This window comes from Chelonus insularis, unplaced genomic scaffold (genome assembly GCF_013357705.1).
Source record: "Chelonus insularis isolate UGA/USDA-ARS -01 unplaced genomic scaffold, ASM1335770v1 contig_131_pilon, whole genome shotgun sequence".
Classification (NCBI taxonomy): domain Eukaryota; kingdom Metazoa; phylum Arthropoda; class Insecta; order Hymenoptera; family Braconidae; genus Chelonus; species Chelonus insularis.
In genome coordinates this window covers 1,221,860-1,239,935 of record NW_023276372.1, presented here as the reverse complement: position 1 = coordinate 1,239,935, position 18,076 = coordinate 1,221,860, and the positions used below count along the sequence as shown (strand labels likewise).

The following is an 18,076-nucleotide window of genomic DNA, read 5'->3' as shown; positions in this document are numbered from 1 at the left end:
TTTTGTAAAACTCAACAAACTACAAACTCATTGGGCAACATATTATTATGTATTAAGGTTGAAGAAAAAGAAATAAATGAATAATGCTAGCTAGCTTTTATCAACGCCATCAACAACAATGTTGCCAACTTGGAACCAATCATTCAAATGAAGCAAAAAAATTAATTCACCTATCAAGGAAAGTCTATAATTGGCTAAGGGAGGAAATATTTATATAAAAGCATGTATAGATATGGTAGCAGGAAAGGGGTAAAATCGGTGAACAGGAACCACGGCTGGATGCTCTCCCTCAGTGTATATCGACTCACGCACTTTTACTGAGGTACATTGAGGGCCGTAATCCTGTACAGTAGAGAAACGGACGACCTGTTGCTCGACATCAAAGATCCCTTTTTGACATGAACAATGTTACCAAACCGGAACCCAATTCATTCTAATCTGACTCTCATCTTTAAATCATTACCGTTTCAACTCGTTGACGAAAGTTATTTATTTTATTATTTTCACTCATTATATTTTTAAATTATATCTTTTTTCGATAAAATAGTCTTTCTAATGACATCTTTTGCTTTACTTTCTCTACTGTTCCATCAAATCATCAATCATCATTCTTATTAACCATATAATCAGAGCTATTTTACATAACATCCCTACTTGCTTCGAATAAATACCTATAAAGTCAGTCTTACAGTATGCAAAATCACAGTTTATCAATCCACAACCATGAAGAATATCTTGATCTTGACCATTCTATTGGTAGTAGTAAGTGTCTTCAATGCTTATGGACAACATTCTGCTGTCCCTAGTGTCAACTTCATCATCACCAAGTCATCAATTGATAAAACAGGTAAATACAATCATTGGTACTATCAATGATACCAATTGTCTACTTACAGATTGATTATTTCCATCATTTCCAGCTAATGATATTGCAATAGAAAATGCGTTGAAAAAGATTTCCAATGGAGAATTCAGCAAAGATGACAACTATTTGATTGGCTTGATCAAAAAAGGAGTTAGAGATGCAGTTCTGGCATCAGGAGAGTACACCAATCCAAAGGCTTTCTTCCAAGCTGGAATAAGAAAAGCACAAATTTTAGTATCAGAAGTAACAGCAGCTTATACTAGAGCTATTTTTAAGGCCAAGTCTGCGATAGAAGCTAGAAAGATCCTATCAAGGTATCAGGAAACTATCAAAATGATTGTTGACTTCACAAAAGAAGGCAAATTTGGATTATGATGATTATTCAAAAATCTTATTATCATAATACAGTTAAGTTCAGCTAAAATTAACATCAAGGAAATGATGAAATATTGTTTATGTTAACTAAATGACGGTTTTAATGAAAGACAGGATATTCAAAATATGATTTAAATCAAAAATAGAATAAAGTTGATGGAAAATAATTTAAATGATGAAATTAAATAAATGAACAATGCTTTGAAAATGACTGAATAACAAAGATTAAATTAGATTGAAAAAAAAAATGTTTATAAGACAAATTAACACTAGGAGGTTATTTTTGATGACGTATTAGTGAGGTAGACGATCTATTGTACGAGAATGGGGCTCATAATCTCGCGATGTAGGATCTCCAACCCGGAGTGACCGGAACTGCGCCTATGCCCTCAGCGGAAGTACCGCTGCCACATGTAGTAATATAAATTATAATGCCCTTACGGTTTTTTTATTCTATAAATTTGCATTTCAAACACCGGAATGGTATTGTTGTCAAAATTGCCAAATTCAATTTTCATGGAAATAAGATGCCATCTGTCGACATTAGATCTTAGTTAACTTTTGTCATATCTACTTGTCATATTAATTAATATTTACATTCTTTATAGCATAATGTCTGAATTTGGTTTAAAAGGATACAGAAAATTGCATGTATAACCTCGAAAAAAAATTTTCTAAATTGGACCCCATTTATGTCGTGCGGTGTAGACTTTTGTTTGGTTGTTTTTTGACTTAATTTATTTCAAAGGATAGAAAATAATAAAGAAAAAGTGCTGAAGAAAAATTGCAACTACTGCAATAGTGACTAGATACATTCCATAACCGGACAATGCTGCATTGTTCCGACAACTTCAAACGATGAGGTTAGGTACCAAACTCTGCAGTTCAGAGTCTTTAAGTTAAATCATTATTGAAATACATCAAGCTAAAAGAATTCTAATAAATTTTCTTTCAAACGCAAGAGATAATTTAAAATTTTGTTAAGAAAAAAAGAAAAGTTAATAAATCTTTTTACCATTTTTTCTTTTTTATGAGAAATATTTCACATTTCTCCGGGGAATTATGAATTCTAGTCTCGTATAGAAATGGTACTTTGGCCCATGGTTAACCGTGCTGATATAGTGATAAACTTTGTATCTTAAAAGTTGAGAACAAAATATACGAGGTGAACTGAGGTAAGTTTTAACATATTAACAGACGCAGAAGCCCAACTGTATGCCACTGAGTGTTCTAAATTTACTTTAATGATAAATAACTCGTTGACAATCTGCAACAACGTTACGACATCTCGTAAGACTTTATCGTCATAAGAAATCGGTCGATCCTTTTTCAAAAGAAGAAAATTTTTTTTTATTAATTCAATTCACGTAAAACAGAATGGTGCTATCCTTAAAAATAGGTTGCCATAAAATTAATTTGCAAAAACATTTATTAAACTTTGCAATTTTGGCATCTATTATTCTTTTTGTTTATAAAGGATTGCTTTTGTTATAAACAATATAATTATTTAACCACATGAAGGGATTTATAACAATATATTTATGGATATTTATCGAATATAATCATAGGAATAATCATTTAATCAAAAAACGAAAAAAACTTGACATACGTACGTACAAATGTACGTACGTACAGACATCTATTTTTAAATTTTCTAATATGCTTTAAAATGTCTAAAAACATAAATTTCTGACATTATTACGAATTTTAAAAATTGATCTCATTAGAATAACTTCTGAATGAAAAGTTAAAAATATTAAATAAATGATTATTCTTGATAGAAGTATGTAGAAGGAAAAAAAAGCAATGTAGCTCTGAAGAATCAAATTTTTCGAAGCATAACAAAAATAATCTATCATCTAAATGAGTAAATATGTCCCAAGAATGTAACTTTCCGTGCAATTTTCTTACATTTTTCTTCTAGATGTATCTTTTAATACTTTTTTCCTGTTATCCATTTCGTGAGTGAGTCCGCGTGCGATAGTATATCGCAGTATGATCACCTCTCGCGGTTGCTTCTTTTTTTTTTTATTATCATTATTTTTTTTAAATAACTGTAATGAGCGCAATTATCGTGTGCGCGGGCAAGCAGAGTGTGACGAATTGTTGTTACATTACATGGCATGGCAGGCTGATAGAGGCACAGGATAGGTAGCGCGTGGCAATACACCCCCGCACCTTCCCTTCAATACTCGGCCACACAAGTGTCTTATATTCCCCTCTATATACATTATGGCCCCTTCTTATTCTCTCGGACTTGCTTTACTTTCTTATTCATTTGTTATACGATATAACGCTCCTTACGCATGCTGAACGCTCCCCCGGATGGCTCCCTCAGAAGGAACTCCGGGTCAAAGACTTCAAGCATATTCGCCTGCTATGCCACGCAGAAACCGATGTATGCAAACTTGGCTCGTGCCTAGATACCATTGGCGTCCCAATCATCACTCATCACGCTCAACTTTTTTCTTTACTTTTTTCCTCACCCGAGATACATCTCTTCAAGTGCATTTTTTAGTCATTAACAACACACACTCACACAATAGACCTTGAATATTAAATAGTTATTTTCAGTTTTTTCTGCTTATTATCTACTTAATTGTAATATTGTTGTTGGTTCCTGTTGATGAATTATGTTGAAATGTTTTTTTTCTACTTGACGTTAAAACAAATTTTTATAATTAATTTTTTTTTCGTTCATTTCATCACATTTAAGGTAATCAGCTTGAATTCGGCAGTTATTCAAACAAAGGACAATTAAAAATACAAAAAAAATTGTATAATAAGAAATTTGATATTATACGATAAAAAAAATTTGTTTACATAATTTAATAGTAACGTTTGAATAATATACGCGTAATATGAAGTATTAATTGATGTTATTCAATTTATTTACAATAAGTGATATACTAATGAGTTTTTTAGATAAGATTTAACGTTTCGTTTTCGAAAGAAAACCGTACGTTTGTATTTGAACAGTGTCCTCTATCTCATTTTCATTGGTTTTATGAATTTTTAATAATAATTATTAATTATTATTTATTGTTTCTTAATTATTTAATAAACTAAACACGAGAAAATTTTATAAAATTTTTTGTAGATAAAAAAACGATTTATTTTTTGAGTAGATAAATAAAATATGGGGTAATTCCGGGAGAGATGGCCAATCGAAATAATTTATAGTCATAGCTTTGATTCCACGTACGATGCGAAGCAAACTAAACAGCTACTAACGATATTTAGTCAACGATTCTATAAATTATTTCAATTAGCCATCTACCTCGGACTTACCCTAGGTGTTTAACGTGACTCTACTTTCCATCTATCGGACCACGTCAATGCTCCAAAATATCCTTTTTGTTGCAACTGAATTTTCTAGAACGTCGAACTTTTTTTTAGAAAATTCGAGAAATCTGTTTTTTAATTAAATTTGTAGGATTTCTAATCAATAGAATGTTGTTGAAGTTCAAGTATTAATAGTGTTAATTATAAATTAAAATAAAGCAGTAATATTTTGAAACGTATCAGGTTGAATGGTCACAGAGAAGAGAGAATCATTGATTGGAAATGGATGAAGCGAAGAGTAAAATGATTGGAAGCAGGTGTACAGAAGATATGAGTTGGAGTCTGAAAGAGGCCTAATCCCCAAAACCTCAAGTCCCGTAAACTGATGGCGGTTAAATCTTTTGCGGCAAAGATTTTTCGTGGCTTTATTTGGAGGGCACGGTCGGCGCCGATGTGTTAATAATGAGAAACGTGGCGTGGAGCTTGGAGTCGAGTGAAGTAGCCTCGCTTATGGTCCGGTGGTGCTCGAGGAGCATAACGACTCGCGGAGCATAACGCCACGAGCCATCATATCCTCCTTCCAGAAAGCCTCGCGCACGAGCTCGCTAAAATCCTTCTTGTCTTTTTCTTACATATTTTCCCCCTACAATCTCTGTCTCTCCTAGCGTGCCATATTCCCTTCTTTTCCATCACATAAAAACTTCATGCACATCCCGTTCACTTGAACTGCCATCATCATCATGACGTTCATATTATCCTCCCGCACTATCTGCTACACTACTTCCGCGAACTAGATCGTTGTCGAGATATTAGGAGCGCGCGTCTGCCATTGCAGCAAGTGGTCATTGTCCACTCGACGCAGGAAGTCACCTCCGGAGGCAGGAGATTTCGGACAGATAATTATAGTGAAACTCCCGGCCGTTGCCATTGTGTCAAGGGTTCCCGAGGTGTAGCACGATAATTGCAGTACCTAACTGCTATACAAAATGACAGGAAAATCATCCTCAGTCTCTCCTTTCTCTTTTAAATATTTTTTTGTAAAAATACATATTCATCGTATTTATATTGAAATCTTTATATTTACACTACACGATTTGTCGGTTATTCTAGAAACGGTTTTTTACTCGTTTTGAATTGTCATCAAAACTGTCTCGACATTTTCATTCATTCATTTATTTATCATGAAAATTTATTCTACCGTCTATATTTATTTCTCAAGTCATTTTACGTAATTGTCAGCGTACACTGAGAAAACAATTTACTGTGAACAAGTAATATTTTATTCAACTAAGAAAATCAAAATTTTGAATGATGATTATTTTAAACAATAAAAAAATAATTTTTTTCATATCCTTGTTCAAAGTTGAACTTTGCTCCCTATTTTCAGGTCGCAAAGCGACGTATTCTATCCCACAAGAAAGGCAAAAATTCGTCTGCACATGTGCAAACAGAATACGTCCCTTTTCTAACCTCAGAACAGATAAATATGATGAAAAATAATATGTTGGCCATAGAAGCAAAGTAAGATATCCTTACCTGAGTGTTGACCACCCTTGCCTTCGGTTTAGGATGCAATTCTACACCCGGGTCGGAATATCATACTTTTCTCCCTTGGTTGATAATCCATTTATTAATTAAATTAATATTCTTTTGTATAGAAAAAACTTCTTTTGCAATGTAAAAATAATATTTTCTTCTGAATTAAATATTAAAGTATTATTATTATTATTTATTCATTCAAGATTTATAGTACGATTTAATTGAAAGTACTTTGTTAAACTAAAAGTCTGAAGAATGTTTAAGTAGTCTACAATGTTAATGATAGAAATCGTTTTGAATTATATTAAAAGAAATTTTTTTTAACGAGTTTACTGTATTATTTATTTAAAATAATGTTAATTACTGTTTTTATTTTCAACGACTTATCAGATAGAATGAAAATTATATTTTATTAAACATTTTATTCGTTTGAAAATTGAGGAGGGAAGTAAATTAGAAAGAGAAGAATCGTCAGGGCGGCACCTGACCGGAAAGCGTTACAGTCCACGACTTTAGCCTTGTTCTACCTATCCTTCTTCTTCTTCGTCTTCATACTCTTCACTCTTTACTTTTAACCTCTGGAATTTCCTCCAACATCTTAGGGGTTGTTTCCAACTAATAATAACAACAATAACAACTTCTTAAGTTGAAAATGCAATAGTTGCAGTGAAAAATTACTCACATATACCCAGAGGAATAGTAAATCATAAATTTGACAAACTTGAAAGGGTTTTAAAGAGGTCAAGAATCGCGACAAAGGTAAAATATGAGGGTTTATAATAGCAGGATGTTACAGCTCGTGTCCGGCACACAAGCATCTGGTTTCATAAATGAAAGTGTCTTCATTCATAGATACATATTTCCATACAATTGAAACTATTGGTTCGTATCTTATGATATCGCTATTATGTGCGGTCCCTAGATATTACATATGTACATAGCACCATTATATACAAATTTTACACATAATGCTGGATCACTGCTGCTTTTATAACAACTCTTTAGATTATAACGATAGTTTAATCATAAATAAAAAATATCATTTAACTTCCATTATACTTCATAATCATTCCTTTCAAGAGAAAACTTCTTTAGGTGCATTAAGCCATTTTTAGCAAAGGATAAACTTGTCAATATGCTAACGTTAAGAGTGTATCTATAGCTATGAGATTGAAGCATTTTAAATAAAACATTAGGTTTAACTATTTTCAATGCATTTTAATTAATAAATAAAGTATTTAAAAATAAATAGAATTATTACTTGGAATAGTGATAGATGTTAAAACTAGGCTAATATTAATAAGGTCAATTTACAAATTATGAATTTTTAATACTAAAATTAATTATAAATTCAAACAAACTATTATTATTTTATAGTTTTAAGTTTTCACTTCTATCGATAGTCCCTATGACTGCCTGAATTTTTATTTTTAATATAATTTGATAATTGAAAAAAATTATTTCTTGAAGATAAATTAGTTGGATTAAAGACGATAAATTGAAGGATGTGATTGAATAAAAAATGACTAATGGGAGGATTTATTAGAGTGAGAGAGGATTGGTTTATTAAATAAAGTTTTTGGTTATTTTTAAATTTTTTCCTTAAGTTATTTGTAGGAATCGATTGTTACTAAGTATTCAAAGGATGCCCGAGTACACAGGAAATCTCGGACGCACCCACCGAAACACCCCGCCTTCGTCGGACTCAATTTAATGTTCCGTTTCCTCTCTAATGATAAGGGGCAACAATTTTTATAGAACTTGTGCTCATCACAATCACATTTTATGATGTTCATAATATATTTTTACTATTCTTTTTAAACATTTTATTTCATCAACTTTCATGATAACTTTATCTCATAGACATAACTCTATGTTAAAAGATACTTTGTAATTTGAAATGCAGAAGCGAAACATAGAAATAGGAGATTGTGGTATAAAAAATATATATAATAAAAATGTGGATACAATGAAGATGAAATAAAATGAAAATTAAATAAAACATAGAACTGCATATTCATTTTTCCGGAAAGTACTCCGCATGTTTGCGAATGTATCTAAATATGTATGAGCTACCCTTTCGTTCCTACACTGTTGGAGAATAGAAACAAATAAATTTCAAAGTTAACTGAATCATCTTGATTTTTTGCATTCAAATCATCTCTACAACTTCATTTTCTTTTGAATAATAATACATTTTTTTCATATTTAAAATATTATTAATAAAAAAAATAATTAATAAAATGATTTTTATGCACTGAAAAAATTAATAAAATCAAAATTTTGCATCATTTTGTTGGAATTAACATTAATATTAACTCTATATATTATTTATTATAATATATTAATAAAAAAAATATAAATAGTCAATAATAATTAAATAAACAACATTTTATGAAATTTAAAAGAGACATTTTTTAATCAATTTAAATGAAATTCTTTCATTTTTAAAAGTACTGTACTTTCTAACAGCAAAAATTTTAATGATGTATTAATTATTATTTTTTATTGGAGTAAATTTCACAATTATGAAATGAAACAAGGGGAAACAATAATAGGTAATAAATAACAATCAAAAAAGAGAAAAAATTCGAATAATATACATCAAAATAAATGAAAAGAGAAACTAATTAATTTAAAAAAATTTTTTTTATCGCTTAATAAATTTTTTTAATGACAAGTGACAGACATGTTACGCTGCGTCACGAGACGAAAATGAAGAAGAAGAGAATTCTAGTGTAATCTAGGTCCGTGAATCGCGAAAGGTATATAGAAAAGCAACGCACTTGCGCATTAAAGAGCAATTAGCCGCGGCTCGCGAGCACGCTGATGCCCGGAAGCGATAGAACACACCGCGCGTGCCATCCTTACTCGACTCACTTGCCTTACTTAGACCGACACTATCCTATGAGTCCAACTGGTACCGCCAAGGAGTTTATTCCTTAGGAGTATCCGCCGCGGAACAAAACGCAAGGTGAATGCGATAAAGTAAAAAAAAGATAGAAAGAGCAAAAAAAAGAGACGAAGATATCGCGGTTCCTCTTTCATATTATATTAATGGTAGCCACAACCGCGGTCTGCCTTATTCCTACTTACACTCACTCAATTACCTTCTCGGATAATCATTATCGCAGAAAATACATCGGCGGGGCTCATTGCCCCAATGCTTAATTAACTGCTCGCCAAGAGACGGTAATTGGTATATGTGCAACAGCCTGTACGGTCAATCGTGCAATAGTAAAGATCACCTGAATTAATAAGTCGAATATTAATACGTATATGTACACTGAAGGCAATCATTCAGACATGTTATAAAATATTTTTTAACCCCTTTCAACAGGTTAAGAGCGTCATTAACATTATTTTATTGGAAATAAAAACTCATCACTTTGTAATGAATTAAATAAAAATAAATAGTTTCAAAAATTAGCCTGTATCTTGACGACGAACTTCCCATTCATGGAAATCCGTCATTTTCCATGTCATCTTTTTATTGTTTAATCACATTAAATTATTTGGAATAATATTTTATTGATATTCATCGAATATAATCATAGTAATGATCATTCAATGAATTAAAACCATTTTTAATTATTTATAACAAATTTAAATTGTTATAAACAAAAATGGCTGAACCGAATTTGTTTAAACTCCTTCTAGACATTCTTCATTGTATCATCTTTCGAATGAAATTTGTCTGGAGTCGATATCTTCAATAGTTCTCGAGATATCGAAAATGAAAAAAATCGGTTATACGTACGTACAATTTACGTACCGTCAATAAATTTGAAAGCATCATTTAAAGTCTAAATATTTGTAAAATAAGAAGGATTTCTAAAAGTTATCAAATATTCTATCCATGAAAGATGGTTCAAAAGAACAGATCATTCTAGAACATCACACTTATTTCGAAGTATTGAAGAGCTAACCAGTCATCATCCGCCAATATGCAATATTTAAACCTACATAAAACTGAAATAAAAAAGGGAGAATATTGAACATGATGAAATAAAACTAAAACGAATAGAGACTTGGTCTAAATTTGAAACTCTAGAATAGTTTGAATACGAAAAGGTAATCTTTTTTGGAATTTACAAATATTGTACAGAGGAAAAGGATCAGGAGCACACGAGACTTGTGAATCATTCAGCGGAAGAGATAAAAGGACGTTACTTAGGATGCCATAAAATAAAATGGAAGCGGCTTCACTTTATAGTGATCGATTTGTGGTGATTTTATAACTTCACCTGTCTATGCTTCCTCGTGCCAAAGTACTCTGGTTCAAACGAGCCGCGATATTTTATATCTTCAAACATAAATTCAAGCCTAGATTTTACATATCACATGAAAGGATTTCAACAGTTGAAGAACGAGTTATCCATTTTATTTTTTAACAAAAAACTCGTTTTCTTTACATTTTACGCGCTTTATTGCAAACGAAAAATATTTTAAAACCCTTTTTGTTCTTTAAATTAGTAAGAATAAAATTATTTTTATCTAAAAATATTTTTTACCTTTCAAAAACGCAACTTAGTCTACTAAATATATTAAAATTAAACTTATGACTTAAAAACTATCATAAAAAAAATTAAGTATATATTGTTGTCAATTAAAACTTATGAACTATTGAAGTTTCCAACGAATGACAACACTTGGTAGCAGTAAATCAGTTTAATTATTAAAAAGTTCGACAGTATTTGTTGCACAGCCTTGGAAGTTTTTCGATGAATGTCGTCGAAATGATTAAAAAATCTTTAAACTATTATGCTGACCATTAAGTACTTAAGCTTATGTTTATATTTTTGTCATGTAATAAAAAAATTAAAAAATGATATCATGATTACTCATCTAGATGAGGCACTTTAACTCAGCATCTTCATCAACGTTATTGGAAGCACTTACTTCAGCTGTAAGAGCTAATACTTCTTCACATACACGTTTATAGACCCAAGCATCACCTTTCAATCGTTTTCTTCTAATTCCTACCATCGGTTTATCATTAGAAATTCCGTCCAGCAGACAAACTTCTAATTGAAAAGAGCAAGCTTTTCGTGAAGAATAAGGTTTTGTACTTTCTTTGATATTTTCACTGTCGACAGACTCAGTTTCTCCTTGTAAAATGAATCTAAAATAGTAATAAACATTGTAGAAAGAAGAATAAAAAATTTCATTTATTTTACAACTTCTACTATTCTTAGGAAGATGTAAATTACCCTTTTTGTCGACAAATTATGCCTTTACGTTGTAGAGCGCGTCTAAGCTGTAATAAAACTTGCTTTGGACAGTTGCTTGATGTTGATGAAACATTAATCAAACCCTAAAATATTGAAATCAATTAAAATAAAATTTTAAAATTAAAAAAAGAATTTTTTAAAGCTTTTGAATCATACTTTTCCACTTAAAATAGCCGGTCGATCTTGCTGCTCATCATTTTTCAGTTTTCTTTTAGGAGTTAGAACATTCCGAACGCGATTTATACCACGTTCAAGACCCATTATTACCTTTCGAGCACTGCCAGGTGTTGAAGTTTGAACACCTCTAAAAAAAATCATCGTAATATTCTATAACGATATTTTAATCATTGTAAAAAGTACATTTGCTTGTTTAAATTTGTTTGCATTGATAGTAAAAAATAACTAGTATAGTTACTTCGACTGTTTTTCTGTAGGAGTAACAGGTGTAGGATCAGGTTTGTGCATCTCAGCAAGTTTTTTCAACGGCACTGTAACAGAACAAATGAATTTCAAAACCATCAATGTTTTTTCTTTAACATTGAATAATGAAGAAAAAAAAAAGGTTTTAACATCAGTAAAGCTTAATTTCTAAACGTTTCGCTGAACTAATTATCAGGTGCGTGTATTTCTACTGTGGCATGCAGTATTTTTACGTCAAAGTTTTCTAACTAGGTACATTACAACTTCATCTAATTAGGAGTAAACCGTAATGAAAGTAACTGTAACTTTAATTACTTCAGGTATTATCTAGATAACTCACCAGGCGAAGATACGTCGTCTTCTTTATTGCGCATTCTTTTACGCCCTGTGGGCGGTGGATTCATTGTACTTGTCGACTGAACTGGTGCTAAAACAAAAATTATTTATTGATGAATTCAATGATCAACCCTTACTTTAAATATATTCATTCAAGTATTTGTTAATTTATTCTCACTTGTATCTGGTGTTGGAGGCAAAATATTATAAGTTTGCTGATCTATCTTCGGCTTAATTTGTAAATTTTGTCTTGGTGATTTATCCAGCTGAGTTATGACTGTGTTAACTTCATTTGTGTTCTGCGGAGCTTTATCCTTATCCTATATGTGTATAATTATTACTTATTTAGTACTTCTCTTGATAATTTAATCTACACTGCTTAAGAATAAAATTATTACCGCTGGTGATGATAGAGAGCTTTTTGATGCTGGAAATATTCTTAACGATAATCCTTTTCGTTTTCGGTCTAATAATAAAAGATAAGTTGCTGTCCTATAGTCTGATCTCATACTTTTAAGTAAACTATTCCATAAATTATCAATTGTTTCGTCACAAATAGCTGCCATTGTTCTTAAAACATCATCATTTCTTTCAATCTAAAATGTCGTTAAATTATTAGATATCAAATCATTAGATTTCATCAAGAAAAACAAAAAAAGAGATGTTGCTATTCACTCACATTATTTTTTTTACTAAAAACAACAGGATTCAGGTAAGTAGCTGTAATCCAAGGATGATTACAAAGCTCGTCTATTGTAATTCTTTTCTTTGGATCAGTTTGTAACATTGCACGAATTAAACTTTTACTACTGCTCGATAGCCAACAAGGTTCATCATATTTTCCACTCTGAAAGTTCATTATTCATTATTGAAATGAAAAATTTCATTATAAACTTCAAGTAGGCTGTTCCATAAGTTTTATAATAGATCAAATCTAAGCGTATGATAGTCTTCCATTAATTGCAAGTTCATGCATGAACTTTGTGATGAAACTTTCATTAGTAAGCTTTGGGAAATAAATCTAACAAAATGTTTTTGCAAGACTTATGGAATAGGCTACGTATTAAACTATTAGAACAATTACCAAAATTTTTTTATATAAATTATCGATTCCTTCATCATCAAAAGGTAAAAATCCACATAGTAATGCATATAATAATACACCCATACTCCAAATATCTACTTCAGAGCCTGTTAAAATAAATAACTATTTTAGTATAATTGTTTTTTAACATATAAGTTAGCAAGCTTAATGTCTTATCAATAATTACCCAAATATTTTTTTCCTAATATTAGTTCTGGTGCTGCATAAGTAGGAGAACCACAAGATGTATATAAATGGGATTGCATTCCACCTACTGGTTTGGCACATAGTCCAAAATCAATCAATTTCAGATTTTGATCTCTATCGAGTAGAACATTTTCCTGTTAAGCATAATATTTACATAAATTAATTTTGAAGAAAATAATATTTAATAATTGCTCTCTCAAGTCAGCTTACAGGTTTCAAATCTCGATGAGCATAGCCCAAACTGTGGAGATATGCTACAGCTGAAACGATTTGTCTGAAAAATTTTCGAGATTCATCTTCAGTAAGTCTATTTTTCTCCACTGGAAAATAAAATACTTCGTGTCAAGATCATCTTCATAGAATAATCGAAAGTAATTAAAATACATCAAGTGTCAAAACCGTGTTACCTATATGATCAAAGAGTTCTCCTCCAGAACAATACTCCATTACCATGAAGTAATGAGTTTCAGTTTCAATGGTTTGATACAATCTACATATGTGTTGATGTAAAAGCGTTTTCAAGGCTTCAATTTCTAGTTTAACTCTGGGAAGATCTTCCTACAAACACAAAAGCAAATATTGTTGTGATTTACTAACCTTTGAAATTTTAGTAAATATTCATTTCTTATAAATATTAAATTATAATTTTTAAATTATGATTAAAACGAATAAACTTACACCCAAAGCTGATTTTTCCATGATTTTAATTGCTACCTTTTCTCCGGTAGCAATATGAGTTCCCAGCTTGACTTTGGCAAACCCTCCACAGCCAACAGTCTTTTCGAGTTCGTATAAACCTCTAAGTGCTGCATATCGGCCCATTTTATCATTTAATGAAATAAATTACTTAATAGAATATAACATAAATACTTAATTTATTTGTTTATCATCACTATGAACGAGGAATATTTTTTTAAAGCTCTCAAGAGAAACTTTTTTAACGTAAACAGTTATGTGACCAATCAAGAGACGCCATTACGCATGACGCGACTGAGTGGGGTTGAATTGGCGGTTCGAAAATATTTAAAACTGTAGATGGCGTGGTACCCAACAGTAGCGCCACGCCGGTAAAAACTGAACTAAATAGCAGTCGGTAAAATAAATTCGTCGGTATTACAGAGCACAAAACTCATCACATGCATCCATACTGCTGTGTTGTTTATTCAACGATAGTTAACTTGAAAAAAACGTCTTTTCATCATTCAATATCATTTAAAAGTTTTATTGTAGTAAATAGGCTAATTGACAGTGTATTCATACCTGCGACTGAGCTTGAATGTAATTTTTTTATTAAGATATAAGAAAATCAATCATCACCAGCACCATGCCGAATAATCTTCTCGATGTTGATGACAATATCTTGAAAAATTCACTTCGTTTACCAGGAATTTCAAAAGAAGATGAAGAACTGGATAATATTCTTAAATCTTTAGAACACTCGAATGTGCCTTCAGTAACATTCAGACCTGTACCAGGAATCTGTATTAAAATCAAAACTGATACTGGTGAAAAAATATTTATCAATCTTTGCCATACGAACATGGGTATTCCACCTCCAGAAGACATTTCTGATGAACGTTTTTTTGCCCTTCTAAATGAAAGTAATCCTTCTTGGGTAATTCCTATGAGTATTGGAAATGAAAGATATGAAAAGAGTAACGATGGTACATCATGTTCAACGTATGATGTAGCAATCAACTCAGACTTTTTTAAAAAAATCATGAACCAAAAGCACTTTTTAACATTTGTCATTCTAACAATAATCTCAGCTATCGAATCTAAATTTGATAAAAATTTAGATTCTAATAACTACGTTATTCTGAAGAACAAAAAAGTTACTGGAACTCTCCAGGACCACAGAGTTGAAAAACGAGAGGTTCGAAAACCTGTGATGCCTAAACCATTAATTGAAGAATTACCTAGCACCAAGAAGCCTATAGTACCTGAAAAGCCATCATCAGAAAGAAATTCATCCGAAACTGTTAATGAATCTGAATACATTATATTAAGGAAACCGAAAGAAGGAGATCCCGAAAAGTTAATTGGCTATTTTAAATTAACCAATCAAACTCTTAAAGATGATGTTGAAGCTCATGTTGGTAGTGATAGAATAGTTGTAGCTGTATCCAAATTTCATTATGCTGTTGATGTTTTTGTGCCTTTTAAAATCCAACAGGATCAAGTTACAGCATCTCTAGATGAAAATCTAAAAGTAAAAAGAAAATAAAATAATGTTAATTATTTTGTTCTTTTATTATAAATGATGAATTATTAATAATAATTAATATTTTTTCAGGTACTGAGATTGGATATGCCAGTGATTCTATAACATAAAGCAGTAACTATTTTTATTCACTTTTATCTTTCATTTGTTATTTTTACACAATTATTTATTGCTTTCTTTTCCATAAAATATTAGTATCAAGTTTATTGTTTAATCAATATTGTATTTGGTTTAACTTTTATCTATCAAGCTTGATTAAGCTTTGAAGCGTATTATTTTTCAACTTAAATTAATGTATCAAAATAAGAATCATTGTTAACAGTAATAAAATTAGTTAAATAAAGTGTATATTTTACACTTCTGTATAAAAAGCAGGCCTTTCTAACCCAATTACGTAAAACAAACGTGGTAAAAAATATATTGCATAAATACCAAACATAAAACTAAATATAAATTTATAGAGTAAATCAACAAGAGTTTTATTCTTATTTTCTAAAGAGTTTTCACTTTTTTTGAGTTCTGTAGCATCAATCCCCAGTATGGCACACATTATTTTATAAATAAAATATTTGTAAATGTATTTATTGGGAATCATGCAACAAAATCCGATAACTGTTCTTAAAATCATATGTAAAAACATTGCTAACGTCGGCCACGTTATATCATACGGCGGTAAAGATAATGGACGCAACATCAATCCAGTCTTATTGTTAAGCCATGTGCCAAAGTTAATTCCTGAAACTACAGATACTACCATTGTCGTATCGCTCCTGTAATAGATCAATTATGTATTTAATTAGGGATGACTCAGAACAATTATCATATCATCAGCTTAGAACGTAAACCTACTAAATACCATAAGTAAATTTACCGTAGGAACAAAAATCATTTTTAAAAAATAGAAATTAATTATAAGAAAGGGCTTTAATACAGTTAGTGTATTATTTTATTCTTTATAATATAAAATAAAAGAAGAATTAGTAAATTCAGTCAATTAAAAATGGGTTTAGCAGGGTCACACTCTAAGCCGATGATTCGGTAATATTTGTTTGTTAATTAATAGCCAAGTTTTATCAATTACCTTGTAGATGTCCATCTATCGCTACATGGATAGTAAACAATTAGAGTAATACTTGTACAGATTAAAATAAATAGAGCCCAAAAATTATTAGTAAGATAATAGTCTAGAATATTAGCTAATGGTACCAATGGTATCATTAAAATTATCGCCAAAAGCAATCCAGCGATAACATCTAGTACTGTGTGCATTCCTAGATAAAGTCGACTGATGCATATCAATGAACACCTGTTACAAAAAAGTTGATTAACCAGTGAGAGATATAAAAACATGATTGCCAATAAATATTCTGATTAGTATAAAAATAGCTATTTCTTACCATATCAGAACGATCGTTATTCCGAAAGCAATTGGACAGTTATATCTACTCGTAGTAAAAATTAACATACTAAATGGGATGGCGACGCTAATGCATGCATGTGTTGATGGCATGCCGTACTCCTCGGACCATTTTTTTTGAAGTCTGACTGCCGGAGGGCATTCAGGTCTAGGCCAGCATATAATGTCTTTTAAAATTTGACCTAGAAACGTTGGGAATTATTTTTATATGCAAAAATAAATTTTATTTTCATCAATAAAAGTGTAAAACATACCAATCGTCATGATTATCGACCAAACTAAGACGACTTTTCGTCCGACAACAGCATCAATATTCCAGAAAACAAATGGAATAAAAGTAGTGTAAAATATTTCATCACCAAGCTCTGTGCTGAACAAAAATAAGTAATACCAAAAGTAGTTTCTCACTAATGGCTTTAATTCTTTGATATCAGATGAAGAAGTATCAACATCATTAGTTGAACTTGAATTCTCTCCTGGTTCTGATAAGTTGCGTATTTTTGAATGACGATGAAGAACATTCTTTGATACATAACCATTTAGTTCAGATTCATGTAGCTCTACTGATCCACATCCATTTTGCTGTTTGATACAGTCTGATTTTTTTCTCGTTTCTTTCAGATGTAATCTTTCATACTCTCGTACATCAATACCAAAAAACTCTTGAATGTGTGCCACCAAGTGAGGATCTCTCAAATAATTTATAGTTTGAATCAACATTTTTTTTTCAATATCACATTTAATTCGAATTGCAATAAATTTTCATTGTAATATTTCGTTTTCTGTAACATATTAATCTATAATGTAATAAACAAATAAGATGTGTACTTTTGTATGACATTTATGTGTTGTTTATAATGAAATATGATTTCAGCTTACTTAAAAAGTATTTTTAAAAGAAGGCCAACTCATAATATCTGAAAAAAAAATTTAATTTAGATTAATTACTATGTTAACTATCAAGAATGAATTAACTGTTAAGAATGTATACTTTTTTATGTTAAGAACTTTGAATTATAGATAAGCTTAGATGTTTTGACGTAATATCCCACTGAGTCAAAATCAAAATATGCACTATCGAACCACATGT

The 18,076-nt window shown here is 30.8% G+C and overlaps 4 protein-coding genes across 6 annotated transcripts in view; 1 reads left to right on the top strand and 3 right to left on the bottom strand.

Annotated features, from left to right (window-relative positions):
• The window catches only part of sv (shaven), an 85,218-nt gene extending 84,156 nt beyond the window's left edge, over nucleotides 1–1,062 (bottom strand). For both annotated transcript variants that reach the window (XM_035094944.1, XM_035094946.1), the window contains exon 1: nucleotides 895–1,062. The gene's annotated coding sequence lies outside the window, so the exon portion shown is untranslated. The remainder of the gene's footprint in view (nucleotides 1–894) is intronic.
• Nucleotides 1,063–10,720: 9,658 nt separating this feature from the next.
• Nucleotides 10,721–14,326, bottom strand: LOC118072795 (maternal embryonic leucine zipper kinase-like). The gene is made up of 13 exons (XM_035092912.1): nucleotides 14,024–14,326; nucleotides 13,753–13,903; nucleotides 13,556–13,665; nucleotides 13,326–13,479; nucleotides 13,139–13,245; nucleotides 12,734–12,901; nucleotides 12,453–12,650; nucleotides 12,233–12,374; nucleotides 12,059–12,145; nucleotides 11,714–11,786; nucleotides 11,455–11,602; nucleotides 11,278–11,381; nucleotides 10,721–11,189 (listed from the first exon to the last, which is right to left on the bottom strand). Exons 1-13 carry the CDS (start codon nucleotides 14,165–14,167, stop codon nucleotides 10,913–10,915), a joined length of 1,863 nt encoding a protein of 620 aa, XP_034948803.1. The 5' UTR covers nucleotides 14,168–14,326; the 3' UTR covers nucleotides 10,721–10,912.
• Nucleotides 14,327–14,474: 148 nt separating this feature from the next.
• Nucleotides 14,475–17,669, top strand: LOC118074097 (PIH1 domain-containing protein 1-like). 2 transcript variants are annotated; one of them, XM_035095010.1, is made up of 3 exons: nucleotides 14,475–15,557; nucleotides 15,642–15,683; nucleotides 17,608–17,669. In XM_035095010.1, exons 1-2 carry the CDS (start codon nucleotides 14,670–14,672, stop codon nucleotides 15,672–15,674), a joined length of 921 nt encoding a protein of 306 aa, XP_034950901.1. In that variant the 5' UTR covers nucleotides 14,475–14,669; the 3' UTR covers nucleotides 15,675–15,683; nucleotides 17,608–17,669. The 2 variants fall into 2 exon arrangements, with proteins under 2 accessions (XP_034950901.1, XP_034950900.1); XM_035095009.1 differs by lacking the exon at nucleotides 17,608–17,669 and having other exon boundaries at nucleotides 15,642–15,779.
• On the bottom strand, nucleotides 15,890–17,730 carry LOC118074096 (sphingosine-1-phosphate phosphatase 2-like). Its single transcript, XM_035095007.1, has 4 exons — nucleotides 17,241–17,730; nucleotides 16,967–17,168; nucleotides 16,651–16,875; nucleotides 15,890–16,339 (listed from the first exon to the last, which is right to left on the bottom strand). The coding sequence occupies exons 1-4, from the start codon at nucleotides 17,704–17,706 to the stop codon at nucleotides 15,922–15,924; spliced, it is 1,311 nt and encodes a 436-aa protein (XP_034950898.1). The 5' UTR covers nucleotides 17,707–17,730; the 3' UTR covers nucleotides 15,890–15,921.
• Nucleotides 17,731–18,076: the final 346 nt, after the last annotated feature.